At 43.2% G+C, this 22,250-nt stretch overlaps 1 protein-coding gene across 3 annotated transcripts in view; it reads left to right on the forward strand.

The window, feature by feature from the left end:
* The first annotated feature begins 476 nt into the window (after positions 1-476).
* The window catches only part of jarid2b (jumonji and AT-rich interaction domain containing 2b), a 101,641-nt gene continuing 79,867 nt past the window's right edge, over positions 477-22,250 (forward strand). Inside the window, exon 1 of one of the 3 annotated variants that reach the window (XM_023960183.2) lies at positions 477-1,135. In XM_023960183.2, coding sequence (XP_023815951.1) covers positions 1,091-1,135 — 45 coding nt within the window. In that variant the 5' untranslated portion in view covers positions 477-1,090. Of the gene's footprint in view, positions 1,136-1,494; positions 1,651-1,890; positions 1,982-22,250 lie in introns of those variants that run through there. The other 2 variants (XM_078954579.1, XM_078954580.1) reach the window with 2 other exon arrangements.

Consider the following 22,250-nt stretch of genomic DNA (forward strand, 5'->3'; position numbering starts at 1 on the left):
GTTACACTGTTGAAAAGCCTCTTTGTCTCCCTTCTAAACGATAACCCAATTGTAAGGAACATGCAGTTGTGGGACACATGGGTGGGAATCAAACCTGCTATCCAAGGTCGACCACCCTACCACTGCACCATGGCCGCCCATGTAGCTACTGGTTGTTTGTATCCTTAAGCTTCCATTGGCTCTAGCCAGTCACAATTCAGAAGTAGTTCTCAGAATTGCTGGGGGCTGCATAATATTGATTTTGTGACAGAAGCCTGTGGGCCGGTGGCCGCACTTGGCCTATGGGTCGGACTTTGGACATGCTTGCTGTAGACAAAACACCCTTATGCAGAAATACCCACATTCCCTTACTTGCTGTGGTACATTTTTCAAACCAAAACACGAAATAGACTACATATAGAGATGGATTCTCCTTTTTCCATCCCATTTTTTAACAAACGCCCCACGGGGGAACGAAACAAGCGGCCAGCTCGCGAGGGCTGTCTCTCCGGGACTTTGAAGTTGCCGCTCCGCGCTCGTGCGCCTCCGTGATAGGCGGAGAGGCGGAGGCCGGGGAAGAAAGGAGCTGCTCTCAGTCAGCAGAGCAGTGCCGCTGGAGAGCTCTGTCGATGGTTGCGGGCTCCAGCCAGAAACACCGCGATTCCTAACGTTTTGTTTTTTTATTTTTCTCTTTTTATTTATTGCTTTCTCACGATGTCATACCGGGCAGGATGTGACTTGCTGACCTAACCTCGGCTATCTGCATGTTTTCGAGACGAGCGGGTGCGCAGAGTGGCCGAGCTGTTCGGGCGAATGGAAGTTATTGTTGTGCATTTGTTTTGACTATGTTACCCCCAAGTAAGTTTGGGTCCAGTCCGTCTCTGTCCGTCGTCGACTCTTGAATCGTGGGGATTTAGCTCCGACTTCTCCGAGGAGAGAACACCGCCGGAGGATTCCTGCAGCCTACGGCCAGCGAGCTTTTCCGACCGAGCCGGGGATTTAAATCGTCATTTGGCGGAGAGCTCCGGGAGAGGCGAGAGTCAAAAGAAAGAAGAAATTCATGTGGCCATTCTCTCTATAGCCAAACATTTTTTTTGGGTGGGATTGCATAATGAGCAAGGAAAGACCTAAGAGGAATATCATTCAAAAGAAATATGTAAGTAAACCCTCTTTTTTTCCTCCTAAATGCAGCTCCTGTATTCAAGTTCGCTCGGCTCGCCTCGATGAAAATGCACAAACTTTCATCGCGGGCTGTGAAGGTTACCGTCAGGCAGCTTTGTGGGGTTGTTTCCATTAAATGTGAGCTTTTGTCGGCGTGTCAGCGCGGATCTGGCCGTGAATTTAAAGGTGCAGCTCGTGTTTATTCTTCGATACCCCCCCACCCCCCCATGTTTTATGCTATCTGAACACGGGCTGCTTTTCGCTCGTTTCGACTCGGTTTTTTCACGCGCGACAGCGGGAGGCAACGCGTCTCCTGGGTCGTGTTTTGGGGGTCGTGGATGGAGAGCCGTGGTCAGACGGAGGGTCTCAGAAAACTGGGCTTTTGTTCGACCCCCTCGCTTCTTGCTACTCGAAGCAGCGCAGACGAGCCTGTCGGCCATAGCTCGGCTTCCATTTCGTCCCATGCTGAGCGTTTCATCTCGGCTTGTAACCGAGCTGCTGGAGGACTAGGTCGGCCAAATCAGAGGCGTTGTCGTATCTCTAAATGTGTATATAATTCACGTTTAGGGTGAAATAGGTGTCGTTTTTTGGTGGTGGTGGTGGGGGGGACTGACTGCATGCTGTGGCGGCTCTTTAATTTCCTCCATAAAGAGTGAGGCAGCGCAGAAGGGAAGGGGGGTTACGCGAATCCGCATTCTCACCCAATTTCTATCACGTTACACGACGAAGGTTACTTTCTTTTTGGGGTTTATATATGTTTTTAGCCTATTACCCTCTCGACCAGGTGACGGGCGACAGGCTGCCGGTATTTTAGCTGTGACCTCTGTGAAGGTGCCGCTCGGTGAGGGGGCAACTCCATTTTTTTCAGCACTAAGGCTAGCTTGCCAACCTTTTAGGTATCGACCTCAACGGCTGAATTCCTGCCGAACGGAACGCCGCTCGGTCGGCCTGTTTGAACGCGGTGCTCCTAAATGACCCAGTCTTCTCCCACTCCCCTCCTTTTTTTTTAAGAGTCTGTGTTCAGTCGCATTGCAGAGGCTTATGTATGTAGCGACCATTTTCTTTTTTGTCCGAGTATCGCTGAGTTTGATGGGAAGGGCTGCTCCATGCTCCTTTTTGGGGGTTCAAAAGTAGTTCGGCTAGTTTTAACCCGAGCCCACCGCATGACTCATACACGTATATATTATTATATATTTTTTGAAATTTCGGATCAGAGTCCGTGACTTTACACGAGAAGTTTATTGCACTTCTGATGTAATGATTGCTGACCCAAACGGACAACATGTATTGTTTAAAAAGCCCCATTAAGTCAGCAGAACTCAAAGACCCCCCCCCCCCCCCCCCCCCGCAGTGACCTCAACAAAACGACACGCGGAGTGGCTCATAAAGAAAATAGTTCCCCATGTGGGCGTTTAAAATCCACGAATAAAACCCCCCAAAACGAATTGAATTCTTATCCATAGATGCAAAAAAAAGATTTTTTTTCAGAGTATTTTAGTTTTATTGGTTCCTAATAGGAAGCTTGGTTGTATATTTTGTCTCAATTACCAGCAAGGACGACTCATGCAAATGCATCCTTATCTGCATTCCACTGATGATGATTTTACTTCTAACATGTTGGTGCCAGTTTACCTGCTTTTATTGATGGGAAACGGTCCATATCTGGGATTTTTGAAATGCCAGTGAAAGTAGCAGAGCAGTCATTTCTTTTAGTCATAGCACTGACTCAGCTGTGATCTTTTTCTGACCATGCAGTTTCATGTAGTGATGTTGCAACAAGAGGCCTCGCCTGCTCACATTTTTTCACCCAATCGGGCTGTTTTCTAGTAACTCTGGGCCGAGAAAGCAGGATGTTGTGGAAATAGTGACTCAATCAAATAAAAGTCCTGGTTTAGAATGGAGCCATGGACTTTCATGTTTTTTTTTTTTAGGAATAAACGTATAGCTTTTGGCGTCAAGTCCTAATTTGCCTAGTGTTGAGACTTAAAGTTGGCTAATTGTGCAGCTTAAGCACAGGAAACACATTTCAGTTCTGAATATATATGCATGTGTCACATCTGTCATGTGTTTTCAGCAGTTGCGGCTGATCCATTACGTCTGGTCCAGACCAAAATAAGCCTTTAAGAAAGTATTTTATTTTTATTTTTTACAACAACCCAGAGAAGTTCTGGTCCTCTTGTAAACCCTCCAGGCTTTGAGACATGACCCTTAGTGACCCCCTCCCCCTCCTTTACGGCCCCCTAATTAGCGTAAGACAATTAGACATGCTTGGCTCAACCATTTCCCCCCTGAAACATAAGTGTGAGTTGTTGCCCCCCATTCACCCCCACCTCCTGTACCCAACAAGCACGCATTGTTGACAACTGATATTAAAATTCATCAGTCATAAAATGATTTAAAATGGGGGTGGAGGAGACCCCTAATAAAAGCAAACGGGGCTTGGCCGTAATCGTTTTTCCACCAGGGTCACAAACGAGGATGTGAGCAGGTCTTGGGCGCCCCGGCGGTCCCTTTTGGAGGGTATCGGCTCACCTTTGTTTCTGCTCTTCGGCGGTTGAAGGGGGGTAAAGATTGTGTAATGACTATTAAGCTCTAATGCGTGGCTGTGTTGTTGTGTCTAACGAAACATGACACACACTTTTGAGTGTGTGAGCAGAGGGCGAGTGCAGCGCTGCGCGGGCAGGGCCATTTTGTGCAGAGTCGGCTCTTCCTGTAGGCCCCAGCTGGGGCCAGGCCTCCGACTCAAAGGGTGTGTGTGTATGTGTGTGGGTGTGTGTGTGGGACGAACCAGCTGCTGCAGAGACCTTTACAAATGTAAAGAGGCTGTCAGTGTTTGTTTCATCAGACTCACAACTGATGAGGGCCAAGTTGAAAATCCACTGCACTGCGAGTGTGTGTGCTGGGCCTGCACAAAAAGAAGAAACAAAAATAGAGAGAATGGGGAGTGCATAGGCAAAGACCCCCCCTCCCACCCCTTCTCTGTATTTTCCTCTCTATCTAACCCCCTCCTTCTCTTTGCATCTCTCCATCTCGCTCCTTTCGTTCTTGGCTGTCCGAATGAAATGTGGGGCTGGTGGAAGGACGTGAGGGGGGTCACAAGGTTGTTGTTTTTTTTCACCACGCTTTAGCTGCAGTCCGCTTCATTTCACCTTCTGTTTTAATGCAAATTCTTTTATCATGATCTCCCTGGTCCTCGTGTGTGCAACATGGAAGAGCTCAAACCCGAAGCGCGGTGCGGTGAAGAGCGACGTTTTTTTTTTTTTTTTTTTTTTACTGCTCCTTGATTGGATTCCACGTAGCAAATATGAACAACACTTAAAAAAAAGTCTTATCCACGCCTGCTGTTCTGTGCCTCCTCCTGTGGATCTTTTATGGTCTATTTGGTAACCACACTGATTAAAATGGGCTGTCAACAAAAATAGAGAGAGAAACTATAAGTTTGTGGAAAAGACACCCTATAGGTGTAGTATACAGATCATCTTCATCCGTCTTTGCAAATTTGCGACACTTTTTGGTGTGTACTGTGAAGTGGAAGAACTGGCCTTCTCAGGTTTTACATCCCTTCTCACTCAGCTGGGCTTTACCACAGCAAAAACTTTGGTTTGTGTTTTTAAAGAAACTTCTCAGCTGCTCTCTATCCAGAGTGGACAAAGATATTCAACATCCTGGTGAAACTATTTCTTTTTTTCTTTGCTCTGCCTCTTTTTTTCCCCCCGTATCCGTTTTTCATACATTGTGTCACCCACAGCAAACATGAGTCTTATGCAATATACCCTTTCCACTTATCAGCTGTTGGCATTGAGCACAATCTCCCTGCCATGCGTGCACACACACACACACACATCCGTGGACAAAAGCTTTGCGTGTTCACCTGTAGTCAGGTGAGCCAGACTGGTTTGCATTGGTTGGTATCACCTAGATATCAGCAGCTTAGGTCATTTGCAGGAGTAATGACGTAAATCTGGGTGTGACTCTCTGGCATATGTGGTATTTGCTTTGACTTTATGAGCTCTGTGTGAAAGTCTGTGTAGGTGTGCGCCTTTTTTTTTTTTTTGGTGTTGTTTTTTAATCTTTTTATTTTAACGGTCTGTGCTCCAATAGTTAACACGGGGGCGGGTTTGGACTGGGTTCAGTTGGGGCGGGTGTTCGTGTCACGTACACCACTTGTGCTTGCTCGGCTCGGTTCAAGTGATTTATCTCTTCTTTCTCCTGCTGGTTTGGATGGAGATGGGCAGAGGGAGACAGCTGGTCAGGCCCTGAGAGGCTGTGTGCTTGTGTTTGTGCGTCTGTGCACACACGCTCACTCATGGATGCGTGCACGCACGTGTGCAAGCGCTTGCCACGGCTTATCCGTTCCGTATCCCTGTGAAGCTGAATCAACACTTTGGCTTTGTCTCTGCTTGAGCCACACGGACTTTAAGGAAGCCCATATGTGGCGTTCGGCATTAACCGAGATGGGTCTGAATGTAATCATTGCCATTTCTACCACTCTATAGGGTGGACTGCATTATAAGGCGCACCATCAATGATGCATTGGACTGGAAGGCGAATTAAGCGAGCCAAGAGTCAGAGACGCTAGAATGACTTTCTTAACTACGCTCACAGTAATTCTTGTTTGTAACATACTACACAGTAGCCAAGTTAGCCAATTCACAATACCTGTAACTCCCAACCGTGTTTGGAACACTTGTAAAAACAAAAAAACAGACTGATACAGCTGAGACGAATGCTACCGTGACTACTAGGGTTGGGCGATGTCCCTTAAATTGGCCGTTGACGATGTTTGCTGTCAACCATCGGGATGGACGATGACATCGTCGGGGGGGGGGGGGGGGGGTGTTATTTTTACATTTTTCGTTCTTATATAACTGCTATTCGTTTTTTTGCTTTTTTCATTTTATTTCCCAACTAATGACTAATCCGCGATGATCCAGTATAAACTGAGGGAAGTGACTTTAACAAAAAAAGTAACAAACAAATTAGAAAAGAAGTAGTCCGCTCCCGCACTTAACTAGTGAAGTGGACCGGCGGAGCGCGGACTTACAGCTTTGTGTTTGAGGGGAAGGGGGGGGGATGCTTTGCTACATGAGCGCTATGTGTGGGAGATTTAAGACTGCGATCCGTCCCGCAGCTCTAGGGGTACTACCTACCGAACTCAGAACCGGGTCTAAACGTGTGTCTGAGCACAGCTCGGATCGTCAGCACACACAGCGGTTTGAGCTTCAAAGCAGAAATGTCGCTCAGTCCTTAGAAAACATTCAAACAATCACGCGGATTTGTGTTTCCAGTCGTGTCCCGACTAAATAAAGGCTGATGTTATTCTTACATGTTTACGTGCAGCCAGCAAGCAGCACCACCCAAAGCTAATGTTGTTAGCCCGTGTTATCATACTTCTCATCCTGGCTTCGTTCAGAAAAAGCACTGACCACACGGATTAAAATTCAAATGATGAGCGAACAGGTGTTTCATAATAACCGTAACATTATTAAAAGCACGTTTAGAAGATCATCTCGTATTTTACCGAGCTGACATGTCAATATATATAGCCGCTCGGCGCTGTTTAACAATGTTTGTATTGAATTGTTACATACAATTAAAGTTTGAAAAAAAAAAAGCCGCTCGGCGGAGTTTATATCCTTCCGGTTTTCAAACCCTACTGCGCATGTGCGAATGATTTATTCCGACGGAAAGTGTGACCTTAGTGAACGTTTTTATATTCTGAAAACATTTTTCTGGGCCCATGTACACGGTTGGATTCTAATCCGACCATTGATCCCATCAAGATATTTTGTACATGTAACCGCGGCTTATGGTGTCGACGCGCAACGTGACGGGGGCGTGGCATCACGATGGTGGTCTCTCCATCGGGATGTCAGTCACCCATCACGATGGACGATGATATCGTCCATCGGCACAACCCTAGTGACTACGCTAACCCCATACCTTGTTAGTAACACACACACACACAAAAAAAACAGTCTGACACTGCAACACATTAGCACATTCACAATTAGGCTGCATACATGCCGAGCGTGTGATTATATTTAATTAGCAAGCTTCAACGCTAAAAGTGATGTTTATGCTATGCTTATGTGACACAGGTTCAAGAATGCATTAAATGCAGATTCTTAAACTCACATTTCAGCCGTGGTTGTCACACTGGACAAGTGAGAGAGGGGGTTCTTTTTCTGTTTACTAGCGCATGTCCCCCTCCTACAGTTGGAAGAGGCTTGGTGCGAGATGCCAAAGCGGGACAGATCTGGTGAATCTTGCTCCAGGCTTTTTCTCTCACAGCTCTATTCCGATATACGAAATAGAATTAGATTGTAGATAGAATTCCAGCCGGGCACTAACGGCAGTCATTCATTTCTTCTCCACATCAATTTTCAAACGGCTGGGGCTTCCGTGAATTAATTAGAACACCATTCATCCAAATCCCAATCCCAGATTGGTCAAAGTTCGACCAATTTTAACTGTCAGTGGTCGCACATTTTGTACGTAAAGCCCCAAAATGATTATAGCCTTTCCTAGCTTCAAATGAACGCAAGTTTTTAACGCAGGAGTGGAAATGGCCGCTTGCGCTTGTGTTGCCGTTGGCAGTGTGTTTAACACCCGACATTGTTTGCAACTTTTTTTTTTACAGAGCTCTGCATACCTTTTTAAAATCGCTTCGACATCAGGAAATAAATAACTAAAAAAATCCATATGTAATGCATTGTAGATTATAGATTCCACTGTCGTTTTTGGAAAATAAAAGCCTTTAAGTGTGCCTTACAGTGCAAAAAATATGGCAATCATTTCCCCCAATAATGTGTCTAAAAAGGAACGCACCAAATAATCTTTATTATTGAAGTTTTACTGTACTAATTTAAAGCTAGAAATGGGGCCATTTATTCTTTTAATCCCCCTTTCACCGTTTTTATTACAGCTCTGACCGGCATTTCCTTTTAATAACCATCTCGCTGGAAAACAACCTCTTGACTGATCCCAGCTCCACCTTCTCTCTGCTCTTCTGCTCCGCTACATCAGTTTAATAAACACTCTACGCATTTTCATCCCGTGGTCAATCCTATCTGATCCTGTATTGTGACTTGCTCCTCTTTAAACATGCAGTGAATAAAGCCTCAGGGGATGAAGCATCAGAGCGGCGGCTCAGCGACTATTGATCCTCTGCTTCTACTACCCCCACCTCCCCTTTTAGCGAGAACATCACAGCTCTGTTGTTGAACACGTTAGTCGGCGTTGAGCTTTATGCAGCGTTCACAAATTGTTGTGCTAAGCCTGCATCCCCTTTGTGATGCTTTCCGTGAAGATGGCTGGTCTTTGCAGAAGATTTTACTCTAGGAATCATATTCATCTTCACCCATCACTGGTTCTCTTTCTGTGTTGTAATCTTACAGGTTTTCTTACCAAGTGCAGTAATCCATGAGTCACTGTTTTTATGATTGAGCACTTTGTCCCGTGTTCTGCCAGCCAGCCACAGGCCGCTCTGTTCACATCCTGCTTGGCGTAGAGCTGCCTTGGCTGATAAATCTCTCTTATTCAATCTGTTGTGATCTTTTTTCCGCCCTGTTGTTATCCTCGTTTTTAGATTTTTTTTTTTTTTTTTAATGAATCAATATTTTTTTTTCTAGAGCAAATTTACTATTTACTGACATGCCACGCTTGTTGTGACATTTCCCTTCAAAGTTAGCTTCGCTGTTTTGAATTCCCTCTTTAGGGCCGGAGCTTTTTTAGACAGACTCCTCCCTCCACCCACTCACTACATGAGGGGATAAACCATTCCTAAACCAGCTTGGTGACCATCAAGTCTTATTTACTTACTGACTGACTTGATAAGGTAAAAGATGTGATGCGGGTTGAAGGCCCTTGGGCAAAGTTTAAACGGCATAAAGTGAAATCCATAAATGGAGGAAAAGTTCTGAACCTCCTCTGTTTTTTAAAGGCCCACTCCGATCATTTATTGATCTGTTGGAAAAGTGTTCCCAGTGATCTATCAATTATGATGATGATGCCGTTTATAGCCAAAATCCAAAGACTCTACTTTCTGTAGAGCGGCAGGAGTTCATCAGAAATTCAGCCTGTGTTGAGTCGGGACGATTGGTATGGAGCACCACCTCCCCCTGTTACCGAGAGCTCTCTGTTTACATGCTATCTTACTAGCTTGCAGCCTCTCACACCTCAAACATAACGCTAGCAACTACAATGGCGAGCCGTACAGTTTTCAGTCAGATGTCAGCTCAGTTGAGAAAGTACACGGATCTATAGGAAGCTTGAGGCGTTGCCTACCGACACAAACAGGATCTTTTAAAAATGCATTTCTTCGTCTGCTCCTAATTCTCAATCATTTGAACAACCAAATACTCAGAAATGCAATTTACATCGTACTTTTCCTTAGTCATGTCCTCTATCATCAGAAAAATGATGACTTTTGAAGTGTATTGTTCTAGAGGATAAGATTTTATTTCCACTCTCAGGAGTGTTTGGAGTGGAATGTTTTTTCTAATGCTTGAAACATCTTGAACTTTTAGTCAAAATTGTCGTTTTTTTTTAATGAGAATTTTTTACATGTAATCCTATTTTCTTTTAATCAAACACTGTATTTCTTTGTTTCTTTTTATCCAGTTATCATTATTCATTCCTTTACTAGTTTTATTTTTAAATTCCAACCTATTTAAAATCTCCACTGCTATGTATAAGCTACTTATGCATCTATATCATGACAGAGTTTTGCTGTGTCAGACATACTGATTCCATGACACAGCAAATGAAGAACTCTCCACACTCTGATGGGGAAGAAAAGCAGCTAATAGAGGGATGGATTAAACGGCTGTTTTTCTTTCGACCTGAGGGACATTTTTCAGAAATAAAGATGATGATTTAAAGAAAATGTCGTGGGGAGAATCTACAGCAGATGATAAAGCACCAGATTAGAGAATCAGGTTTGTGGTTCTTGTGGGATCAGAAATGTGGGTACTCACTGGAGTTCAACAGTGTCGAACTACAGGAGTTACAGTTTTATGCTAAAAGGGGAATCCAGATCATGTGTGGAGCTGATCTTCAGCCCAACTGGACTCTAAAAGTTGGGGGAATTGATTGATTGTGTTTTTTTTGTTTGTTAATTTTTTCTAAAAATGCATCTGTAAAGAAGTATTAGCAGAGTGAGGAACCTATTGATTTTTCTTCTTTTTTCCATCCATTGATTCCCACTTTTTAAGCAAGAGATGCTTCTTAAGCTTTTCCACAAAAGAGAAGCTTGAGTGGGAGTCAAAAGTATTGTTCCCCTGCTTTAACCTGCGCTCAATAGACGGGGGCTTTTCTAATTCTCATGGCTGTGTAATTTCCTCCGGGCCACACAGCGGGGAGCTTTAGTGCATGCTACACTGACGGTAGGGCGCCAGAGCCTGGGCCGAATGTCTGGCCAGTCTCCCCCTGGCCTGGGATCAAACATTACAAGGCTTTTTGGTGAAGAGGGGGGTAAAGTAAAGGGCCTGGAATTCACTGCCTGTGATCACCAGGAAGAAGAAATCCAACGGTCAAGAAATGAACTCATAACGGGGGGCAGTGAAAGCCGAGCCCGTCTGCTTATCTGTTGTAGTTTCTGTCTGGAGAAAATAGGGTAGCAGCGCTCAAAGACGGACTAGACTTTGCTGTTTTTAATTGTTTTAGGATGGAGAGGAAATGAGCCGACCGGCGCTCCACTCTTAAGTCTTGAGTGGAGCGGACACATGTGAACTTCTATGAGCTGAAGTAGTTTAGAATCAGACTGTGGAGACACATGGCCCAAGGAGAAACCCAAACGTCAAACGTTCCCCTTTGCTGGCGCGGCATCAACACCAGGATGTGAAACGACAGCAGAGGCCAACGCGTGTTCGGGCCTCTGGTTGCTGGCTTCTGAGGAAGTCGTCTCACAACATGCGAGTCAAAAAAAAGTCAAGTGTGTAATCATGAAACTGAGAAAATGCAGTCAGGAAGGGAAATTTTTGCTTATTAAAACCATGTTTTTGCAGAGCTTGTGAGTGGGCAAGTTTTAAAAAGAAAACAAGATCCTCAAAGCTGGAGTTAAGGGGAAAAATGAAAACGCTCACACACACTAATGGTGATAGGTGCTTAGTCAAATGTTTTCCTTGATCTACAAATAATGTTTCATGGTGACCAGAATTAGCTAGAAGAAGCAAGTTCACTTTCACAATCTTTGGTTTGTTTCTTGACAGTATAAATCATTAAATTTGACTTAAAAATTCACTTTGAGGTGCAAACTCTGGCACAGCATTCACAAATAGAATTTCATATTACTGATAACACATTAAAAGTTTTTTTTTAAATCATTTATTCTAAAGGGCTTTCCATTTGTGATGTTCTATTGATTGGGTTGGGTATGAGGCGTTCGTCAAGGTGCTGTTGATGTCAGAGTAATTTGATTAAAACTGTAGAACTAATCTGTGTTTCTCCTTTTGTTTGTTTCATGACTACGTCCTGATGTTTGTGAATCTTCTCTCCGTTTTCCCCAAAGCTTCACCTCACTGAAATCCCGGTTACCTTTTGTCTCTGGGATGAATTCCCTGCGACATTCGGTGCTCCAACGGTGTGGGCGCCCGACTCTTCCATAGGTCCGCTGACGCCATCTAATTGCTTCTCATGCATCACCTTCATTCTTTGTCCCTCCCACAGTACAGGGGCCATTATTTCCCCTCTTTCTCATTATCTTCTCTCTGCTTTTATTTCTTTGGGGTTCTCTGAGTCTGTCTTTGAGTTAGAAGAAAAACCAAATATTTACATGCTGCATCCCAAAGTCAAAAAGCATTCAGGAAAATCATTTTTTTTTTCTTTCTTAAGTCCTAAATCATTGTGGCATGACACAAACTCATGAGCCTGCACTTTGAGTCCAAAAGCAGAGGAACTCCCATGCCTAAGCCCTGGATTTGTTTTGTAATGTTCTCTGGCTGCAGTGTAATTTACACACACACACACACACATGCCGAAGCTCTAAAACAGCTTAAGATTGTTGGATGCAACAGAATGCTAAGAAAATGGGCTTTGGATATTTGAAGTCTGAGCAAGTTAAGCTCATTATTGGAGTTTCATAATACAATCATGATTTCTTTACTCTGCAATCGCATCTTTTGATCTGTTGTAAAAGTGTTTCTAGTGGTCCTTGAATTATGATTATACGGTTTTTAGCCAAAATGAGAAAAAAAACCCTGTTTTCTAGGTGTGCGCCTTCCCTTATTTCCCATCATCCCCTTTTTTTATACACTCTCATCCCATCATGCTCTATCATCACCGGTGCAAAAATGGTGACCAATATTGGAGCAATACAGTAGTACAGGTTTGAGTCAGATCAGCCAGCTCAGACGAGGAAAACGAAGACAGACATGAAGAACATGTTGCAAACACCAAAAACATGAATTTTATTGGAGTGGATCTTTAACCTGGAGAAAACCTATAGTCTACTATATTAGGAGAAAAATGGAATCTTTTGGGCTCCTTTTGTTGGTTCAGTATATGCTCAAACATTAACGTTGGAACACAATTACATGCCTACTATCCTATTATGTAGTCACCTTTTATTTTGCTAGCTCAGTAAAAGACCTTTGATCTAAATCAATACTGCTTGTGTTTATTCAGTCATGCTAACCAAATCTGATTATAATGAATTCATTATACTGCAATATGAAATATAATTTTATTTTTGTGGAGTCCTATCGCAAAATATTGATTGAGGACTCGTGCCTCATATTAACCTCAACTACATTTTCCCCTAATATTTTGTAACGACGCCACGCCTCGGCCTTTAATGGTTTCCATAGAAAGCTGACTCATTTTTGAAGCATCTTTATTTCTCAGTTTGACTACAATCGACTGTAATCGATGTAACTGATAATTATTTAGCATTTTTTATTCATAATCTTAGCTGAAATGCATTCATTCACTTTAAAAACTTACATTCTTCCACTTGATTAGATTTGTGAATTGAACATCCAGCTAACCCTATAATAAATGTCACATTTTCTAATGCTACAAACACGATGGAGTGAATTCTTTGTTTTTCTTTCTTCACTAGATGCAGCTGACTGATCTAACTCTGAGGGGTAACTATTAGGGCGAAAAGTTTAGTCCTGCAGCTGTTTGGACTTTGCAGCTTATCTCTGCGTCTCCGGATCCATCTGTCAGCTCATAAAGTCAGCATGTTGAGGCAAGGTGCCGTCTACTCGTCTCCTTTAGCAGCACCTTTTGTAGATAAACAGCCAAACATACTTGCAGCTCAGCCTGGATGTCCTACCTAGGCTCTGATTGTTGTTTTCGGAGTATTGGAACTCTCTTGTTGTAACATAATCGTTTCGTCTCCCTCCCCATTGGTTCTGGCAAGCCGCACGCTGAAATCCATCCGCTGCACATTTTTATGGGGAGCGAATTTTCGGAGCTGCTGGGACTTACTGCTGGCGTGCCTTTGACGCCGCATTCGCAGAGTAGATGGATATCTCCCCAGCAAACATCTGAGGGGAGACACGTGTAACATACAGGTTTAATAAACCCCACCCGGAGGTCACGCTTGGGAATCTGTGCGATTGAAATATGAAGGTTGGGAGAAGGAGGCATTGAATTTTTAATCTCAGTTTGGACACACCTTACATCCTCTTTATCCTGAGTGGAGTGGTTGGAGCCACAGCTGCTTTCTAGCTTACGGTGCTGAATTAACTGAACATGACAAGGAAAGGCTTGACCCAGAGCCTGATGACAAACTATCATTTCAGTGTCCACTTCTGGAAAATGCAATTCACTGCAAGACATTTGGTTTTATTACTTCAAACCCAGTTTATTGAGCCTGAATCGATGTGTATGGTTTCATCTTAGTCACAATTTACCTTACGGGTAAATTTGGGACGTGTGCAGGCAAAAAAATGGGAGAACCTGTTTTGGGCATGCAGGTTGTCCTTATAAAATATCAGAGACCACTCTGTAATCCCGTTGAGTGAAAATGTTCATGCACACTTTTTCCTCTATGGACATGTTGCAGGCGACAAGTGTGTAATAGAGCTGGACAATAGGAGGAAAACTCCCGATTTGCGATATTAGTGATCAATATTGCGATGACGATATAACTTGAGATACATTATCAAATGGCAAAACAACTAAATGCATAATTTCCATTTCACTGCAACAGTTTAATTTAAATTACACTCCAAATGACCCTCGTCTACATTGGAGGCGAGCATCTAACATAAAAGGGCTGCATCTGATTGGTCAATGATTCATAGGAGTCCATCTGATTGGTCAAATACATAAAAGGATTTATTTGATTCATTAAATACTTCAAGCTGCCATGAGATTGTTTTAGCACCTTTAAGGTTACCATTTATTCCAATTTTTGCCAACCTTTGTGATATGCGTATTGTACAACTTGATATCGCGATACTGACAAATTTGAGGGTTATTTTGCAGGCCTAGTGTGTATCATAAATCCTAGAATTTGGAGGAAAATACACACTCGGTGCGTAGTATTGTTCCACAGGTACTTGTGCGTCGTGCGCTGTCACTAAGGGTCCAGTACTCTCATCTTACTAACAGTTAATATGGCATTCAGATATATCAAGATTATCCATACGTCATTAGTGGGTGCAACTGCATATTTTGAGTATTTTTAAGGCTATGTTCTACAAGCACAGTAACCGTATGTTCCATTTTCTTAACCCCGCTTGAGGTGGCTGTGCAAGCCTCCCAGGAACTGCAAGACACACCTGTACTACCCTGGAGATATGGTTGCTCCTCTCTATGACCCTCCACGGCGTGCAGCACCCGTACGGGTCAACCCCCCCCATATTGGTGGGTTACCAACAACTAAAGCTTAAGGGCAATAAACAACAGGATCACCTTTATGGTCAAAGTGTAACTTGCATTGTCTCTGCAAATATTTCATACATCTACCACATGCAAGAACATCATATTTTCCATTTTATTAACATCCCATGAAGTGGTCATATGAGCCTCTAAGGAACTGCAAGCCAACCCGCATCTCCCTTGAAGTGTAGTTGCTCCTCTCTATGACCCTCCATGCCCTGCAGCACCTGTACGGGTCAGTACCCATACAGGTCAACCTCTGTGCAGTTGAATATGACTAAAGCTACGTTCACACTGCAGGGCTTAATGCTCAATTCCGATTTTTTTTTTTAAAATCAGATTTTTTTGCAAGGCCGTTCACATTTCCAATTAAATGCGATTTTTTGTGATCTCCTGTGTGAACGTGAAATGACCCAGAAGTGACCATGAGTACTCAACTGTGAACAACGTCACTCGTTGTTTGCGGAGCTAACGTTAACAATGGATCTCAATAATAGTGTTGTCAACAGCGGAGCTCTTTTTGCATTATTACATTCATTTTCAAAAAGGAGCCAGCACAATTACAATCTTCTCATTTTAAGAAGGCATTGGAGCCGGGATTGTCTGTACCCACTGTAGTGGAATGGCACGTGTGGCTGTGTAAGAGAGAGGAGAGAGCTCTCTCCTCACTGTGGGGCAGTGGGGGCGCGCATTCATGTTATGTGTTAGGGAGGAAGGAGAACGATAATAAAAGAAGGCCTCCCACCAGCGGAACTGCTATTGAGTCTTTATTAACCCGCTCTAGAGAATCTGAGGGTCCGAACGGGGAAGTGAACCCCGAAGGAGGATCCGCCTTCGGTCCCCCGCGCTTCTGACCACAGTCGGAAAGGGGAAAAATAGTCATTGTGGAAAAAGGTTCAACAATACACTTGGCCATTTCGCTGGAAATTTTTTCAGAAACCTCCCATATGCGATAAGAGCCCTGGAGTTTGGCCTGAATAGAGCTGTCACCCCAAATATGAATCAAATCAGTGACCTTGCTTCCCTTCCACCGACTGGTCTCAGCAGCATCTTCCACCATGGTTGATGTTTTCGTTCCCGCCTACTTCAACGCAGAATTATGACATTTGTAGCGTATCGATGACGTACGGGTCAGATTCATGTGGCCTGGCCGTTCAGACGGCGGGCGCATTTCAAAAGATCGGATACGTATCAGATTCAGGACCACATACCCACGTGGCCTGGGTCGCATTTGAAAAGATCTGATCTGTGTCGTTCAGACTGTCATGAAAAGATCAGATACAGGTCGCATAGGGGCAAAAAAAAAATCGGAATTGGGTCGTTTCAGCCTGCAGTAAGGCTTTAGCCATTCCACCGTTTGATGCATTTCCCAACCAATCTCTCCCTGCAGTCATCTTATCATTAATTGGAACCTTGCTCCTTAGAAAACCCTAACCCTGAAGTCTAATTTTTACCAAACCGCCATCCCTCTTGTTTATAATGTTCCCAATTTGTTTTTGTAGACTTCGGCCATTAATTCTGCGGGGTTCAAAAACTCACCCCCTTTAACAAACAGCGACAGCTCAAGATGGGACACCTTGATTGATTATATAGGGCACAGAGGAGCACATAGGAGCTATAATGTACAAGGGATTGACTTTATGTCTATGATCTGGAATGTCGACACAAAGCCACAAAATTCCTACTTGTGTTTAGGACTCACAAAGGCCTCCATTATATGAGAGTATCGCTGCAATTCCAATATGAGTTACTGTTAACTCTGTACTCTGTCCAAACCAGCTGGATTTTTTTTAATTTTTATTTTATTTCTGTTCATAAAAAGCTTGTCAGTCTCATAGCTGTTTAAAAAAAAAAAGCGAGAGGAGTTTGCCCATTCCTCCCGAATGTGCGGAGGGTTTGACAGGGAGTTTGCATATGATTTCCATAAACGAGGGCGCTGGTGTATGAATAGCTTGTCAGACGGACTGGTGTGTGAAGGCGGCTGTCATTCACCGGCAGTGGTGATTGCGCTCAACCTGACCCATTATGGAGGACTAATTGAATAAATAAGCCATGTATGATTATTGACATGAGTATTTTTCCATATGCCATAAATCCACAGTTTTCGATGTGGGGGAAGTTTCCTAGTCCTAGAACATAAATGGAGGCCATCAGCAGAGTGATTTTCCTTCCTTTTCTCTTTGTTCTTTTTCTCTCCTGCATTTTCTTTGGTCTTTCTTGCTGGTAGGTGCCATCAATGCTGCTTTTGTTGGGCCTCAAACAGTAACGAGGGGGCTCATGAGACCCTCTAACAATGGACACAAGCCCCCCCCGCATGAGCTGCCAGAGTTGTCTGTGTTGGTGTGTAATGCTTGGAAGTGAAGGATAAACCCTTTGTGTGTTTGGGAAACACCTTCAGTTTCCTCCCCTGTACTCACCTGTTTTAGTCGCAGGTGTTCTGGCGGTTTTGCACCTGCAACTCCAAAGCTGTGCCCCAGTGGGTTTTGAGTGGGTTCTGACATTGCAACAGCTGCAGTGTAACGTTACACTTGGCCACCGATTTTTCTATTAAAGTTCCTTCTGGAAACTACCTTAAAGTACGCTTTTAATTAGCTGCTCGTTAGGAGTCGCTCAAGGACTTTTCACATTCAGCACAACAAAAGCTGCTTGGACTCGGCTGTTGGTTGGCTTTGGATCTGTGTCCGCCCACGGTGTGTTAATGAACAATCCAATTCATTTCTTGAAGAAAATGGAGCAGTAGTGCTACGGTTGGGTGCTGACCCTGTCTTCATTGACTATGTTCAGGCAGTTTTTCTTCACCAAGAAGCTTTTTCTTTTGTGTTGACATGATGGTAGATCAATGTGTATTGAGTAAACAGAATTTAGCTATATAATCGTCTTGATTTCAGCTTAAAATGTAAAAAGTTCTGGTTTATTTCTTGAATTTGACCCATCCCTTTATGGACGGCTGAGCTGTACGTGTGGTTAGTACTTTATACAAAAAGCTAGAGGTTTTATTTTTAAGAAAAACAATATAAAGTTGCAGTGTTTTCAAAAAAGGGAATTTCTTTCCATTCAGTTTTAAGCTCATTGTATTTTTTAGAACTTTGACAATTTCTCTAAGGTTTCTGTTGAATTTCACTGGCTTTGAGGAAATCTTTGATTACAGCGGCTGAAAAATGTTTTGAAGCTGCTCTCGGGGAGCCTTCCTGGCTTTCATCCATCCTCCCATTCTATTCTTATCACGTATACAAACACACAAGATGGCTGCTGGAGCTGGCTGTTAACACCTCCAGCCTACACAAGGGGCATCTTTTTTTTTTTTTTTTAACTGCTGTCTCATTACTGCAGAAAGGGAGGGGAAATGGCGAGGTTGGCGGGGGCCTGTCCGGGTCCTGAGCATGCACTCCTTGAGAGCGGCGGGTTTTCCATTTGCCTCCCGTGCAGAGTTTATGTTAAGTGTGCTCAGTGTTTGCCTCTGAGTGACGGTAGAGAAGTAGGTCAGCAGAGACCCCGTTCAACCCGAGCTGAGCTGATAATGCTTGATGAAGTGCACACGCGTGTGTTTGTGTTTGTGCTGGCGTTTGCGAGTGGGCATGTGTGGCAGTGTGTAGTTTGTTTCCTTCCGCCACAAGCCAGTCTGACCTGCCCCAGCTTCAACAGAACCATGCGGCTGCGTGTCTCAAGCGGGGGAGTGTGGGTGACGGCTGAAGAGCCTTTTAGTTGGAATGAACCTCTGTAAAATAGAAAGTTTCTTGTGGAAGGTTGGGAAAAACAGCAGCTTGTAAGGAAAAGTGGAAAGGAAAATAACTATTCATGTCTCTCGTACTCATTTCACAGCTTGATGCTGTTGTCAGGGGATGGCTGAGCTGCTCCACCCCCTTTTCCTCCGACGAGTCAATCCACTATCATATTCCTTACCATTCTGTCTTCTGATTGGTGGGTTTACCTCTCAAAGGAATGAAATGGGACTGATGTGGGACTGGAGCAGGAAGGAAAGGGTCTGAGTCTCCAGCAGGGGTAAAGTTAGACCTCTGCATGCTCATCTGGTTGTTGTTACCGGTTTAGAGGAAAGGAGTGGTAAGACAAAAGCATTCCAACGAATAAAATAATTACTTTTAAACAAAACATTTAACATAAGCCTGTTATTTTATGGGCAAAGGTAGCTTGTAAACAAAAGGTTTAGATGATGCTTTCTAAAGGTCACTTTCTGTTTGACATGATGATGTTCAGGGAAGGAAAAATATCTATCCTGTATTTTATTCGATCTGGGGAGGAAATAATCCTATTTCAGAACGCAGGAGGTTTGTACAAATGCCAGAGAACGAACAAATGTAAGGACCTTGGCAGCATGTAAAAGCGATTGCTGCTCCCTCTTCCCTCCTGGGTATTATCATAGCTGAGTGTCTAATGGGAAGTGAAACCAGAGCTCTGTAAATGTGCTGTTAAGGTCTCTAAGCTCTATTTTTGGTTATGATGTACACTATGAAAGAGCTTCATTAGTTTCAGCCAGGATGTGGAATAAAAAATACTGTAGAAAGCAGTTATTAGATCAGATTTTAGCATTAGTTCATGATGGAAATTGTTGAATTGAAATGATGCCTTTTCCTTTGGTTTTCCAAAAGTGTTATTGTTAATATTGTTATTGTAAAAATTCCAGCATTTTTCCACAACAAAGCAATTGACTCTTATTGTTAAACCAACAACTATTGGATAGTTTCTTCGCGTTTGCGTTCAAGCTCTGGTAACCGGGTTTTAGTTTGTCAAAACTGCCCTCAAACAAGAGCATTGCCTCTCTATTTGCAGGTCAAACTCGCACCACATCGCGTTCAAACACAAATTATACATCTCTTAAAGTCACCGCCGACACCTCCACTACTATAACCCTTTAACACATGTGATGTTGCCAGTGACGCCTAAATAACACACTCTATGATGTACCACAGATGTTTGACTGTTTACGCAATCAACTTGAAGAAGGTGATTCTGACAAAGTAAAACGGTGAGCAAATCTGCTTTGCAGCGATATAACGATTTACTGGTATGTTACTAAAGTGTTCCGTAATGGCGCAAACTCGCATTTCTACACAACAGAATACGCTAATTTATGTCAACTGCACAAACGGCTCACTACTGTAAACTGTTGCATGTCAGGGTAACGCTGCTTTTCTCCGCTTCAGAATCTGCTGGAATAACTTAAATTGCGGTAGAAGAGTTACAATAGACGAAAGAATATCAACACTGAAGCTAAAGCTCCGATGTTAAAGGGCTAAAGATTCGTCTTCGTGTCGTTCATCCACCTTCTTGTTTGTTTTTTTGTTTAGTCAAAAACCAAGTGTGGTGCATCAGCGACTTTTGTGTTTAGAAAAACCTTTTAAACTGCCTCAAACCTGATTGAGATGTCAGTTATTTGGAATTTTCTGATAAATATATGAACGTTGGCTGAAGAAAGCTCTTTAAATGTACCCGTTACTGTTGTGTTTGGGGTTAGCCGCTTAACTGAGTTCATTCATTCAGGCTGTTTTTCCAATCAGGCTGTTTTCCTATCACAGATAATGTCTTTCAATGGGTATTTATCATGTCTGTTCTATCCGAGCTTAAACTGTCACTGACGCTAAAAAAACAAGCAGAAATCCCCGCGTTTTGGGTAAGTTGGAACAGACCGGAGACATAGACGCAGCTGGAGTGTTTTTCTTTTCTTTTTTTCTTTTTCTTTTCTGAAATGACACAGCCACCACAAACCACAGACTTTCACTCTCTGAAGAGTAAGTGTGGCGCATGCTTTGGCAGCGCCGTAGCACCGGGTGGCTACTTCTAGCCAAAATCTTAAAGAGTTAAATGGTTACATCCAACTCTGATGGGTCCTGCAGGAAGTGAATTATTTAATAAGAGAAGCCTGGCATGCAAAGACGGAGGATTTCCCAAGTGGTAATGGGGAAGCCATCATCTCAGCCTCCTGCGGTTTGGGCAGTCAGAGCTTTTTGAAAACGGCAGATATCGAGACGATGGTTGTGTTTTTATTGAAAAAGTGAATGTTTTTTCCGAGGTAAACCCCATGATGAGTGTTTATTAAGGAAACGGCTTCAGTCAGATGCGATTCTATCATAAAAGACCTCTGCACATTGTCATCTTTACACTTTCCCCTTCTCCACCACCGCCTTTTTTCTCCCCATCTACACTGACAGGAAGGCTACCTGATTTACAAATAAGTTTCATTCTGACACAGCTGACAGGAAGAGCCTCTGTCACCCATGATGATCAAAAGCAATTGGGGGGAGAAATTTTTTACCTCACTTTCCCAAAAAGTAGATTCATCCGAAATTTGAGCGCAATCAGGAAGCTTCAAAAACGGCACTGACACTTTAAGATACTTGGCTTTTTGGGATTAAGGAAAAGTTTGAGATTTGTCACTTAACCTGCTTTTGTCTCATTTTGACACCCATCTTAATGCAGAAAAGGATTTCCCCTGATGCATTTCTGTTGGCTTTGATCCTTGGCCATTAACAAAACAAAAATTCCACAGCTGTGATGCATCTTCATGACAAGTCTACAACATTACTTTGTGTAGATGACAATCTCAGCGAGCTTTTGTTTGTGGATGGAATAAGCCACAGTGTGTGTAGGAGTGTGCAAGGAGGGATGAAGTGTTTGCTGCAACAAAGCACTTTACGCTACTTCGGAGAAAAAAAACTCACAATTTGCCAGGAAGGCGGTATGTGTGACCTTGGAGGCGAATGGAGGTGTGGAAACCAGACGCAATGGGGTTTAGGTTTGAAGGTAAATGCTCCATCACATTCTGCTTTGTGCTGATGACACTCGTGTTGTTACAACACAAAGCTATGTGTCATAGCAAAAAAAAAAAAAAAAAAAGAGTCTGTGTCTGTGCGAACTTATCAGATGAAGATGTTTTTATACCAAACAACACTCAACTGTAAGACTCGAGTGTGGCACCATACTCTAAGCAGTCTGACTTTGATACTATTTTTCTAAATTAAAAGATATGTCCCGATTCGATCATGTGATTGGAAATCAGGCCTGCTGATCACGTAGTTTCAGACTTGATCAGACTTGACTTTTGGGATTTAGTTCATTCTTATTTCGATCAGCTTTGCATATTTCAAGCGTATTGCTACAGATAGATTCTCTAATAGAAGTGAGCGTATCTTGAACGGATCACAAATTTTATTGCCGTAAAGCGCAGCAGAATATGGATGTAGACAGATATTTACAGATTTGAACTTCCAGGGTCAATAACCCTTTCAATAAACATTTAAAACTGACAGGAATTGTCA

Source organism: Oryzias latipes, chromosome 11 (assembly GCF_053564925.1).
Source record: "Oryzias latipes strain Hd-rR chromosome 11, Olatipes_Hd-rR_3.1".
Taxonomy (NCBI): Eukaryota; Metazoa; Chordata; class Actinopteri; order Beloniformes; family Adrianichthyidae; genus Oryzias; species Oryzias latipes.